The sequence below is a fragment of the Piliocolobus tephrosceles genome, chromosome 11 (genome assembly GCF_002776525.5).
Source record: "Piliocolobus tephrosceles isolate RC106 chromosome 11, ASM277652v3, whole genome shotgun sequence".
NCBI classification, from domain to species: domain Eukaryota; kingdom Metazoa; phylum Chordata; class Mammalia; order Primates; family Cercopithecidae; genus Piliocolobus; species Piliocolobus tephrosceles.
In genome coordinates this window covers 127,732,895-127,745,250 of record NC_045444.1, presented here as the reverse complement: position 1 = coordinate 127,745,250, position 12,356 = coordinate 127,732,895, and the positions used below count along the sequence as shown (strand labels likewise).

The following is a 12,356-nucleotide window of genomic DNA, read 5'->3' as shown; positions in this document are numbered from 1 at the left end:
AGCTGGGGTCTCCTTCACCACCACGAGGACCCCGGTACCTGCACTCCCCATGCCTAGCATGCCCTTGAGAAACAGTGCTGGGTGAGGAAGAGACCAGGAGGAGTTCCGCTTTCACACAGAAAAGGCACGGTTGGGACAGGGCCTTCAGGTTCCAAGCAGGAAGGAGCAGGAAGACTCAGAACGCTGTTCTCACTGAGTTAGAAAACACAAAACCCAGCAAGTCACAAAAACCACATTCTCAAAGATGTGTGGGAGCTGTGAAGAACAAGCACTAGATGACCTGCAGCTGGGGCAGAGGGGTGTTGGGGTGGGTGTCCACCTGCCTCATGCGCTGAGTGAGGGCTGGGCTGGCCACTGGGCTGGCCACTGGGCCACACTGAGCCCACACAGCCACACATGGCAGCCACGTCCCCACCATTTACAGATCCAGAGGCTGCACAGAGCCACTAAAAGCAGAGGGAAAATCCCCACAGCCTTGGAGTTCTCGAGGAAGGGGTGTGCTCGGGCACCGCCAGTCTCCTACCCTGTACTTCTACCAACGGCAGACGCCGCTGGGGCAGGAGGCGAGAGAGGAAATCCAAACCCACTAAAGTGCAGATGGACCTACAGGAAGAGTCTTCCGCAGAGGGCGATCCGCAGGCTCCCTGGGGCACTCAGTCAAGAGCTCAGGGTCCTCAAGGGGCCTGGGTGGACCTGAAGCTGAGACCCTGCCCCACCCCAGGCCCCCAGGCCTATCAGCCTGGACTAAACAGAGCAAACACATCCTGGGGAGAACAGAAATTTCCCTCTCCATGCTGCCTTTATACCTAAGTTCGGACAACTAATAACAAATCATAAGACATGTACACCCAGCTGGGAAATAGGACTGATTGTTTTTTTAAAAGCTGGTTACCAAGGAATGGTGGCACATGCCAGTAGTCCCGGCTACACAAGTGACCCTCCCACCTCAGCCTCCCAAAGTGCTGAGATTACAGGCATGAGCCAAAGCGCCCAGCCCTACAATCTCTCTCTTTTTTTTTTTTTTTTCTGAGACGGAGTCTCGCTCTGTCGCCTGGGCTGGAGTGCAGTGGCCGGCTCTCAGCTCACTGCAAGCTCCGCCTCCTGGGTTCATGCCATTCTCCTTCCTCAGCCTCCCGAGTAGCTGGGACTACAGGCGCCGCCACCTCACCCGGCTAGTTTTTTGTACTTTTTTTAGTAGAGACGGGGTTTCACCGTGTTAGCCAGGATGGTCTCGATCTCCTGACCTTGTGATCCGCCCGTCTCGGCCTCCCAAAGTGCTGGGATTACAGGCTTGAGCCACTGCGCCCGGCCTAATCTCTTAAATGAAAACTGTATTAAAGGAAATTAAAACTAACTTAGGGCCAGGCGCAGTGGCTCACACCTGTAATCCCAGCACATCGGGAGGCCAAGACGGGCAGATCACCTGAGACCAGGAGTTCAAGACCAGCCTGCATAACATGGTGAAACCCTATCTATACTAAAAATATAAAATTAGCCAGTCATGGTGGCACGTGCCCGTAATCCCAGCTACTTGGGAGGCTGAGACAGAGAACTGCTTGAACTCGGGAGGCAGAGCTTGCAGTGAGCCAAGATTGTACCAGTGCACTCCAGCCTGGGCGACCAAGCAAGACCTTCAAAAAACAAAAAAAAAGAAAGAAAAGAAAGAAGGAAAGAAGGAAAGAAAGAAAGAGAGAAAGAAAGAGAGAAGGAAAGGAGGAAAGAAGGAAAGGGAAAGTGAGAGGCCAAGCTGGGCGGATCACTTGAGGCCAGGAGTTTGAAACCAGCCTGGCCAACATGCTGAAACCCCGTCTACACTAAAAATACAAAAATTAGCCGGGTGTGGTGACGCTCACCTGTTATCCCAGCTACTTGGAAGGCTGAGGCGGGAGAATGGCTTGAACCCGGGAGGCGGAGGCTGCGGTGAGCCGAGATTGTGCCATTGCACTCCAGCCTGGGCGACAGAGCCAGAACCTGTCTCATAAATAAATAGATAGATAAAGTAATAGAAACAAATCAAACTGAAGTACAGAAAGAAAAAAGCTTACAGAAAGTAAGCAGAGCCTCACTGAGCTATGAGAAAATCTAAACTAAGGAACACACAGGGAACTGGATCGCAGGAAGAGGAGAAAGGAGAGCACAAAAATATTTGCAGAACTGGCTGAACATTTTCCAAATTTGATGCAAAGTATAAACCAACAGTTCAAAGACACACAAGTTCCAAGCAAAATATACACAAAAAATCACACCAAGACACATCATAACCAAACTGTTAAGAGCCAGTGACGATGAGAAATCTTAGAAGTGAAAAAAAAAAAACCAAAAATAATTATTATCACTAATTTATCATCAGAATCAATGAAAGACAGAAGAAAATGAGAGAACACCTTTAATGATAAAAAAAAAAAAGGTTAACCTAAAATTCTATATGCAGCAAAATAAAAGCATTTTCAGAGAAACAAAAACTTAGAGAATTCATCACCATCAGCATACATGTACCGTAAAAAATGTTAAAGTTCTTCAGTAGAGGAGAAATGACAACAGACAGAAATTTGCATCCACATAAAGAAATATACATGGCCGGGCGCGGTGGCTCAAGCCTGTAATCCCAGCACTTTGGGAGGCCGAGACGGGCGGATCACGAGGTCAGGAGATTGAGACCATCCTGGCTAACACGGTGAAACCCTGTCTCTACTAAAAAAATACAAAAAACGAGCCGGGTGAGGTGGCGGGCGCCTGTAGTCCCAGCTACTCCGGAGGCTGAGGCCGGAGAATGGCGTAAACCCGGGAGGCGGAGCTTGCAGTGAGCTGAGAGCCGGCCACTGTACTCCAGCCTGGGCAACAGAGCGAGACTCCGTCTCAAAAAAAAAAAAGAAATATACATAAGCAGAATATGCATGGAAAAGAAATTTTTAAAGAAAGAAAATAAATATTAAGAAATAAAAGTTGGGCCAAGCTCAGTGGCTCATGCCTGTAATCCCACTACTTTGGGAGGCTGAGGCGAGGCCACTGGAGTTTGACATCAGCCTGGCCAACATGGCGAAACCCCGTCTCTACTAAAAATACAAAAATTAACCAGGTATAGTGGCGCATGCCTGTAATCCCAGCTACTCAGGAGGCTGAGGCACGAGAATCACTTGAACCTGGGAGGCAGAGGTTGCAATGAGCTGAGATCGTACCACTGCACTCCAGCCTGGGCCACAGAGCAAGACTCTGTCTCAAAAAAAAAAAAAAAGAAATGAAGGTTACCAGAAATGGCAACTATATGGGGTAACTATATATGGGGTGACTTTCGTGGTGAGAACATTTAAAATCTACACATTTTTTTGAGACTGTATTGTTACTAACTATAGTCACCATGTTGTACAACAGATATTTTGAACTTATTCCTCCTATCTCAATGAAATTCTGTATCCAACATCCCCCCTGACCACCCTAGCACCTGACCACCATTCTACTCTCTACTTCGGTGAGTTCAACATGTTTACATTCCACATATCTTTTTAAATGTGTTTAACATAATCAGTGGTTTGCATCTAAGGCAATAACATGTATTGTGAAGCTTAGATCATATGCAGAAGTAAAATGAAGGACAACGGCACAAAGGACAGGAGGCAGGAAACTGAAGAAGACTTGTGTGGAGCCTCACATTAAACATCAAATAGTATCATATCGAAGTTCACTGTGGTAACTTAAGGAAACTGAGTGCACATACTAGAACAATCCTTAAAATACAGGGGCCAGGCACGGTGGCTCACACCTGTAAACCTAGCACTTTGGGAGGCCGAGGTAGGTGATCACTTGAGGTCAGGAGTTCAAGACCAGCCTGGCCAAAATGGTGAAAACTCGTCTCTACTAAAAATACAAAAAAATTAGCCGGGCATGCTGGCACACACCTATAATCCCAGCTACTGGGGAGGCCGAGGCATGAGAATCACTTGAACCTGAGAAGTGGAGGTTGTAGTGAGCCGAGATCACGCCATTGCAAATTGCACTCCAGCCTGGGCAACAGTGCGAAACTCCGTCTCAAAAAACAAAAAGCAAAGAAGTATGGCTAATAAGACAAGAGTGGGGAAAAAAACGGAATGCTAAAAAATACTTGATTAGTCCAAAAGAAGACAGGAAAGGAACAGAAGGAACAAACAGAAAACTAATAGCAAGATGGTGAATCTAAATTTTACCATATCATTAATTATGTTAAATATGAACAGACCAAATATTGCAATGAAGGCTGGGTGCGGTGGCTCACGCCTGTAATCCCAGCACTTTACAGGCAGGGGAGGCCAAGGCAGGCAGATCATTTGAGGTCAGGAGTTCGAGACCAGCCTGTCTGGCATGGTGAAATCCTGTCTCTACTAAAAATACAAAAATTAGCTGGCCTTCAAAGGATTTCAATCATATAATGTTCTTTGACTACAACAGAACTCAACTAAAAATTAAAATTAGAAAGGTATCTGAAAAATCCCAAATTATTTGGAAATTGAGACACATACTTCCACATAAGTTATAAGGCAAGGAAATAGCATGAAAAAAAAAATGCGGCTGGGCGTGGTGGCTCACACCTGTAATCCCAGCACTTTGGGAGGCCGAGGTGGGTAGATCACGAGGTCAGGAGATCGAGACCCTCCTGGCTAACACAGTGAAACCCCGTCTCTACTAAAAATACAAAAAATTAGCCGGGTGTGGTGGCAGCGCCTGTAGTCCCAGCTACTCGGTAGGCTGAGGCAGGAGAATGGTATGAACCCAGGAGGTGGAGCTTGCAGTGAGTCGAGATGGCACCACTGCATTGCAGTCTGGGAGACACAGCGAGACTCCGTTTCAAAAAAAAAAAAAAAAAAATTCTAGGCCAGGTGTGGTGGCTCACGCCTGTAATCCCAGTATGTTGGGAGGCCAAGGCAGGCGGATCACCTGAAGTCAGGAGTTCAAGACCAGCCTGGCCAACATGGCAAAACTCTGTCTCTACTAAAAAAACGAAAACAAAATTAGCCAGGCATGGTGGTACGTGCCTCTAATCCCAGCTACTCAGGAGGCTGAGGCAAGAGAATCGCTTGAACCCGGGAGGCAGACGTTGCAGTAAGCCAAGACTGCACCACTGCACTCCAACCTGGGCAACAGAGCAAGGCTCTGTCTCATAAAAAAAAAAAAAAAAAAAAAAATTATATTCCAGCACCTTGGGAGGCCAACGTGGGTGGATCACTTGAGCTCAGGAGTTTGAGACCATCCTGGGCAACATGGTGAAACTCCATCTCTACCAAAAATATAAAAAATTAGCCAGCCATGGTGGCATGCACTTGTGGTCCCAGCTACTTGGGAGGCCGAAGTGGGAGGATATCTTGAGCCCAGGAGGTGGAGGCTGCAGTGAGCCAAGATCATGCCACTGCACTCCAGCCTGGGTGACAGAGTGAGACCTCATCTCAAAAAACAAGAAAAAATTTTAAAATTTTAAATAGGTAAACAAAATAAAAATTAAAAACAGTATCAAAATTATGTCAAAATCATAATATGTCAAAATTTGTGGAGTGCAACAAAAATAGTAATTAGAACAAGGAAGATATAAAAATCAATTATCCAAGCTACTTCCACCTTAAAAAGCTAGAATAGTACAAAGTAAACCTGAGTAGAAAACCGGAAATAGAGAATAGAAACAAATGCAATAGCAAACAGAAAAATAGAGAAAACAATAAAAATAATGTAACTAAAAGCTAGTTCTCTAAAAAGATCAAGACGGCCAGACACAGTGGCTCACACCTGTAATCTCAACACACTGAGAGGTTGAGGCAGGCGGACTGCTTGAGCCCAGATATTTGAGACCAGCCTGGGCAACATGATGAAAACTTTTCTCTAGAAAACATTAGCCAGGCATAGCGGCAGGCGCCTACGGTCCCAGCTACTCGGGAGGTTGAGGTGGGAGAATCACTTGAGCCCAGGGATGGGGAGCTGGAGGCTGCAGTGAGCCATGTGCATGCCACTGCACTCCAGCCTGGGTAACAGAGCGAGACCCTGTCTCAAAAAAAAAAAAAAAAAAGGATCAAGACAAAATGAGAGAAACATAAATTACCAATATCAGGACTGAAAGAGGGGCCATCAACACAGACACTACATCAGAACCATAATAATGCAAAATTATTAACAACCTGGTGTCAACAAAATCTGACAACTTACATGAAACAAATTTCTTGAAAGACACAAGATTTTGTCCAAAACTGACCCAAGAAGAAATAGAAAGCCTGAATACTTCCATAACTTTAAAGGAACTGAATGCGGCATCAAACTGTACATTTAGAATAACATTTCATTGTACGTAAATTATTCCTTAATAAAGTTAATTTAAAAAGTTAGAAAAACGGGACTAAACTATAATGTATAGTGTCTAGGAATGCACTATAAAACTATTAAAGAAACAAGGAAATAAACGCTAGAAATCTGCATCATGTTTATTTGGGGGCAGAAGGAGTTTATGATTTTAACAGGGCCTATGGAAGGCCTTCCAGCTGCAGCTAATCACTGACTAGGTGCTAGTTACAAAGACCTTCACTTTACGGAAATTAATTAAACCATGTTTGTTCTGTGCAGTTTTCTGTATCTGTGCACTACTTTACAATAGAAGAATATAGGGTTTTTTTTTTGAGATGGAGTTTTGCTCTGTCGCCCAGGCTGGGGTACAGTGGCGCTATCTTGACTCACTGCAACCTTCACCTCCCAGGTTCAAGCAATCTCCCTGCATCACCCTCCCAAGTAGCTGGGATTACAGGCAGATGCCACCACACCCAGCTAAGTATTTTGCATTTTTGGTAGAGACGGGGTTTCACGGTGTTGCTCAGGCTGGTCCTGAACTCCTGACCTCAGGTGATTAACCCGCCTTGGCCGCCCAAAGTGCTGCAATTATAGGTGTGAGCCACTGCACCTGGCCAAAAAGCTAAGCACTAGATTTCAAAACTGAAAATTGGGGCAGGGCACAGTGGCTCACACCTGTAATCCCAACACTTTGGGAGGACAAGGCAGGTGGATCACGAGGTCAAGCGATCAAGACCATCCTGGCTAACAAGGTGAACCCTCATCTCTACTAAAAATACAAAAAATTAGCTGGATGTGGTGGCATGCACCTGTAGTCCCAGCTACTCAGGAGGCTCAGGCAGGAGAACTGCTTGAACCTGGGAGGCAGAGGTTGCAGTGAACCAAGATTGTGCCACTGCACTCCAGCCTGAGTGACAGTGAGACTCCATCTCAAAAAAAAAACAAAAAAAAACCAAAAAAAAACAAAACCTGAAAATTGGGCCGGGTGCAGTGGCTCACGCCTGTAATCCCAGCACTTTGGGAGGCGAGGCGGGTGGATCACCTGAGGTCAGGAGTTCGAAACCAGCCTGGCTAACGTGGTGAAACCCCATTTCTACTAAAAATACAAAAAATTAGCTGGGCATGGTAGTGCACGCCTGTAGTCCCAGCTATCCAGGAGGGTGAGGCAGGAGAACTGTGCCATTGCACTCCAGCCTGGGCATCAAGAGTGAAACCCTGTCTCAAAAAAAAAAAAAATGAAAATGATCCCTTTTTTGTCAAGAAGAACTCTTTTTTTTTTTTGAGACAGAGTCTCATGCTGTGGACCAGGCTGGAGTGCAGTGGTGCGATCATGGCTCACGATCCTCCCAGCTCAGTTTCCCCTACTAGCTGGGACTACAGCCCACGCCACCACACTCACCTACTTTTTTGTATTTTTTGTAGAGATGGGGGTCTCCCTTTGTTGCCCAGACTGGTCTCAGATTCCTGGGCTCAAGTGATCCTCCTGCCTTGGCCTTCAAAAGTGTTGGAATTATAGGCATGAGCCACCATGCCCAAAACTTACACTCTTTGACCACTCCCCATCAGAATCATCTCCATAGAGGCTTTGTGGCATATCAGCATTTTCTCTTTAGTCTAAATGTCACTCCTCTGAGGTAATGCTATGATCTCTTTGGAGGGTACACAATACCTTTGGCAGGGAGGGTGTCAGTGGGAGAATGCTTTAAATAAAGTATCTCAAAGAACTTCAAGTTAAATGACATGTCTATTTAATAAATGTGGCCACATAATTTAACAATGAATATACGCAAACTATATACTGACACATAAAATAACTGACAGATATACAGAAATCTGGCTAAAGAGTGGTTTATGTTGGCCTCTGTTAACAACCCACTCACCAACCTACTGTCCCTAGCGGGGCAGCACACACCGTGGCTAAGAAGACAGGCACTGGAGTCAGACTCCAGGTGCAGGCCCAGCCACACCACAGCAGCTCTAACGCCTGGGCAGGTCCCTGCGACACGGAAAATGCCTGACAACGGCACCCCTCCAAGGCTGTGGTGAGGACGGGCTGATGACAGGCGCACAGCATAAGAACCAGAAGAACCAAAATGCCACCCAGCACACGGAGTGCACTTCACTCCAGGGTCAGCTTCCATCAGTGTTTCTACATCCGGGACACTGGCTATGGGTATTTGTTCTTCTGGGAAAAAGAGGGGAAAGCCTCTTACCCTCCTTTATGCTTCTTTTTCTTTGGTGTATCTTCCTCTGATGTCCTCCTGCCTCGGCCCCGGGACCCCCTTTTTTCTTTCTGACCCCGGCCTTCTGAAAAACAATCAAGATGAAAATTATTTTTATAGAATTCTCTAAAGCAAGGCAAGTTTTGTGTTTTGTTTTTAAGAAGGAGTCTCGCTCTGTCTCCCAGGCTGGCTGGAGGACAATGGAACAATCATAGCTTACCGCAGCCTTGACCTCCCAGGCTCAAGCAATCCACCCACCTCCGCCTCTCAAGTAGCTGGGACCACAGGTGTGCACCACTACACCCGGCTAATTTTTAACTTTTTTGTTGAGATGAGGTCTCATTATGTTGCCCAGGTTGGTCTCAAACTCCCAGCCTCAAGCAATCCTCTTGCCTCAGCCTCCCAAAGTGCTGGGGTTACAGGCGTGAGCCACTGTGCCCAGCTTGCAAGACAAGGTTTACCCAAATATGATACTTACCCTAGTGATCATACTTTAATGATTTACTGTGACAAAACTCTTCAAAACTCCATAGTTAACAGTAATAAAGAAAAAAAATTAACAGACTTGCTTTTTAACCCTCGCCCTCCGGAGCTTTCAAAATCACTGCCCTCCATCTTGTCCTTCAGATCTGCCTCAAAGCGCGCCAGGTCTGCGTCAAGCCTTCGAATGTGTTTATCCACCTACAAAAGGATACCCAAAGTCTTATTTTAAAGTAAAACCAAAACACCTCAGAAATCACAAATGTACAAAGGTATCCACTAGGAAATGCCTTCTTGCCCTTTAATTGAGTCTTCAATGAACAAACCTCTGCTAAATCAAGGCCCACTATTTCAAAGTCCATGCAAGAGTCTTGTGCTTTTTCTGCATATTTTGAGACTGCAATGGAATGAATCCCATTTAGGGAAAAGACAGGAGTGTGGGCAATAATGAGAAGCAGAGTTGTGAAATGCGGTGAACGAGGCCTGGGACATCTGACGCTGAACCCTACTTTAAAATGTGGCTACCTGGAGGCCACGGGCAGCAGTTCACACCTGTAATCCCAGCACTTTGGGAGGTCGAGGCAGTCTGATCACCTGAGGTCAGGAGTTCGAAACCAGCCTGACCAACATGGTAAAATCCCATCTCTAATAAAAATACAAAAATTAGGGCAGGCGCGGTGGCTCATGCCATAGCCCCAGCACTCTGTGAGGCCGAGGCGGGTGGATCATTTGAGGTCAGGAGTTCGAGCCCAGCCTGGCCAATATGGCAAAATCCCATCTTATTAAAAATACAGGCCAGGCATGGTGGCTCACACCTGTAATCCCAGCACTTTGGGAGGCTGAGGCAGGAGGATCACCTGAGGTTGGGAGTTCGAGACCAGCTTGACCAACATGGAGCAATCCCATCTCTACCAAAAATACAAAATCAGTCGGGCTTGGTGGTGCGTGCCTGTAATCCCAGCTACTCAGGAGGCCGAGGCAGGAGAATTGCTTGAACAAGGGAGGCAGAGGTTGTGGTGAGCCGAGATAGTGGCATTGCACTCCAGCCTGGGCAATAAGAGCGAAGCTCTGTCTCAAAAAAAAAACAAAAACAAAAAACAAAAATTAGCCTGTTGGTAATGCCTGTAATCCCAGCTACTCGGGAGGCTGAGGCAGGAGAATCGCTTGAACAAGGGAGGCGGAGGTTGTGGTGAGCCGAGATAGTGGCATTGCACTCCAGCCTGGGCAATAAGTGCGAAGCTGTGTCTCAAAACAAAAACAAAAAACAAAAATTACCCTGTTGGTAATGCCTGTAATCCCAGCTACTCGGGAGGCTGAGGCAGGAGAATTGCTTGAACCTAGGAGGTGGAGGTTGCAGTGAGCTGAGATCATGCCACTGCACTCCAGCCTGGGTGACAGAGCAAGACTGTCTCAAAAATAAAATAAAATAAAATAAAAAACAAGTAAAATAAAATAAAATATGGCCACCTGGAGGTTGGGCATGGTGGCTCATGCCTGTAATCCCAGCACTTTGGGAGGCTGAGGCGGGCGGATCACTTGAAGTCAGGAGTTCGAGACCAGCGTAGCCAACAGGGTGAAACCCTGTCTCTTCTAAAAATATAAAAATGAGGTGGGCGTGGTGCTGCATGCCCGTAATCCCAGCTACTTGGGAGGCTAAGGCACGAGAATCACTTGACCCGGGGAGGCGGAGGTTGCATTGAGCTGAGATTACACCACTGTACTCCAGCCTGGATGACAAAGTGAGACTGTCTCAAAAAAAAAAAACCAAATGGTTCCTCCGAGCAGATACACAAACAAAAAGGGTCCAGAAAAAAAAAAAAAAAAAACAAGGATGGTCCCACATGAAGTGTATCCTGTCTATACGTCCTCCAGCAGCGTCAGGCTACCAAAGCTAGCCTTCCACTTGGCTATACCCATTTCTGGGCAGTTTTTACGTTTTGTTGCATGAAAGGCAGGAGTAGAGGTTGGAGGAAGACCCATGGCCCCTGACCCACGCTCACCATCTCATAGGTCTGTGTGGCCAGCTGCACTGTCATCGCTGAGAAAGCCGTGGCCCCCACCCCGCCCTCACCATCTCATAGGTCTGCGTGGCCAGCAGCACTCTGTCATCGCTGAGAAAGCCGTGGCCCCCACCCCACCCTCACCATCTCATAGGTCTGCATGGCCAGCTGCACTTTGTCGTCGCTATATTCTTTGCACTTGCTATAGGCATTCTGGATCTTCTGCAGGCGCTCCACGCGCTGGTCTGGAGATAGCGTCTTCACCGTGGAGATGTACTCTGCAGCCAAGATGTCAATCTCTGCTTTCTTATCTGATGGAGAAATGGGGGAAAAGCTAGCCCTGCACAAGACACCACGATGGGCTCACCAGACCGGCAACAACTAAAGTCAGCCAACACCAAGTTGTGCCAAAGACGTAGGCTGACATGAACTCAGGCTGTGCTGGCGGGAGCGCAAGTGGGCAGACCCGTTCTGCACAAACGGTCTGGGATCATGTGGATGTGCAGACTTTACGGCAACATGCCGAGGACAGTCCCAGCTCTGAATGTTACACAGCAGGTGGTCACAGTGCCCTCTTTGACTCTCAAACATCCTGTGTGAATAACTAATTATGTAGTCACCTTTCCTATGCCCTGGCATACTACTCTTTTTTTTGTTTTCTTTTTTTTCGGTAGAGCAGTCAAGAAAGAACACACTACTCTTAAACACCCTAAAGAAACCTTACGTGACCTAAAGAAATACATGTGGGAAAACGTTCATAAGAGCAGGAAACAGAAAACAACCCAAATGTCCAATCCTCAGTGAAATGGAGAAATCAGATGTGGTCCCTTCAGACAACAGAGCTACTCGGCAACAAACAGAGCAAACCATAGCTACACACAGCAACACGGATGACTCCCACAGAAGGCGACACAGAGCAAAAAGAGCAAGAAACAAAAGAAAACATACCGGATGATTCCATTAATGCGAAGGGCAGAAACAGACACAATTCGTAACTCTTCGGTTTAGAGAGGTAAGAAAACTACTGTTGAAGGCCGGGCGTGGTGGCTCACACCTGTAATCCCAGCACTTTAGGAGGCCAAAGCAGGTGGATCATGAGGTCAAGAGATGGAAACTATCCTGGCCAACGTGGTGAAACCCCGCCTCTTCTAAAAATACAAAAATTAGCTGGGCGTGGAGTTACACGCCTATAGTCCCAGCTACTCAGGAGGCTGAGGCAGAAGAATCACTTAAACCCAGGAGGCAGAGGTTGCAGTGAGTCGAGATTGTGTCACTGCATTCCAGCCTGACGGCAGAGCGAGACTCCATCTCAGAAAAAAAAAAAAGAAAACAAAACTACTGTGAAAGGTGGAAGGTGACTATC

At 46.8% G+C, this 12,356-nt stretch overlaps 1 protein-coding gene across 13 annotated transcripts in view; it reads right to left on the bottom strand.

The window, feature by feature from the left end:
* ING5 (inhibitor of growth family member 5) overlaps positions 1-12,356 on the bottom strand; it is a 41,218-nt gene that overhangs the window by 6,959 nt on the left and 21,903 nt on the right. For 12 of the 13 annotated variants that reach the window (XM_026449066.2, XM_026449071.2, XM_026449065.2 and 9 more), the window contains 3 exons: positions 11,138-11,304; positions 9,083-9,194; positions 8,505-8,598 (listed from right to left, as the gene is read on the bottom strand). In XM_026449066.2, coding sequence (XP_026304851.1) covers positions 8,505-8,598; positions 9,083-9,194; positions 11,138-11,304 — 373 coding nt within the window. Of the gene's footprint in view, positions 1-6; positions 193-8,504; positions 8,599-9,082; positions 9,195-11,137; positions 11,305-12,356 lie in introns of those variants that run through there. The other variant, XM_023195102.3, reaches the window with a different exon arrangement.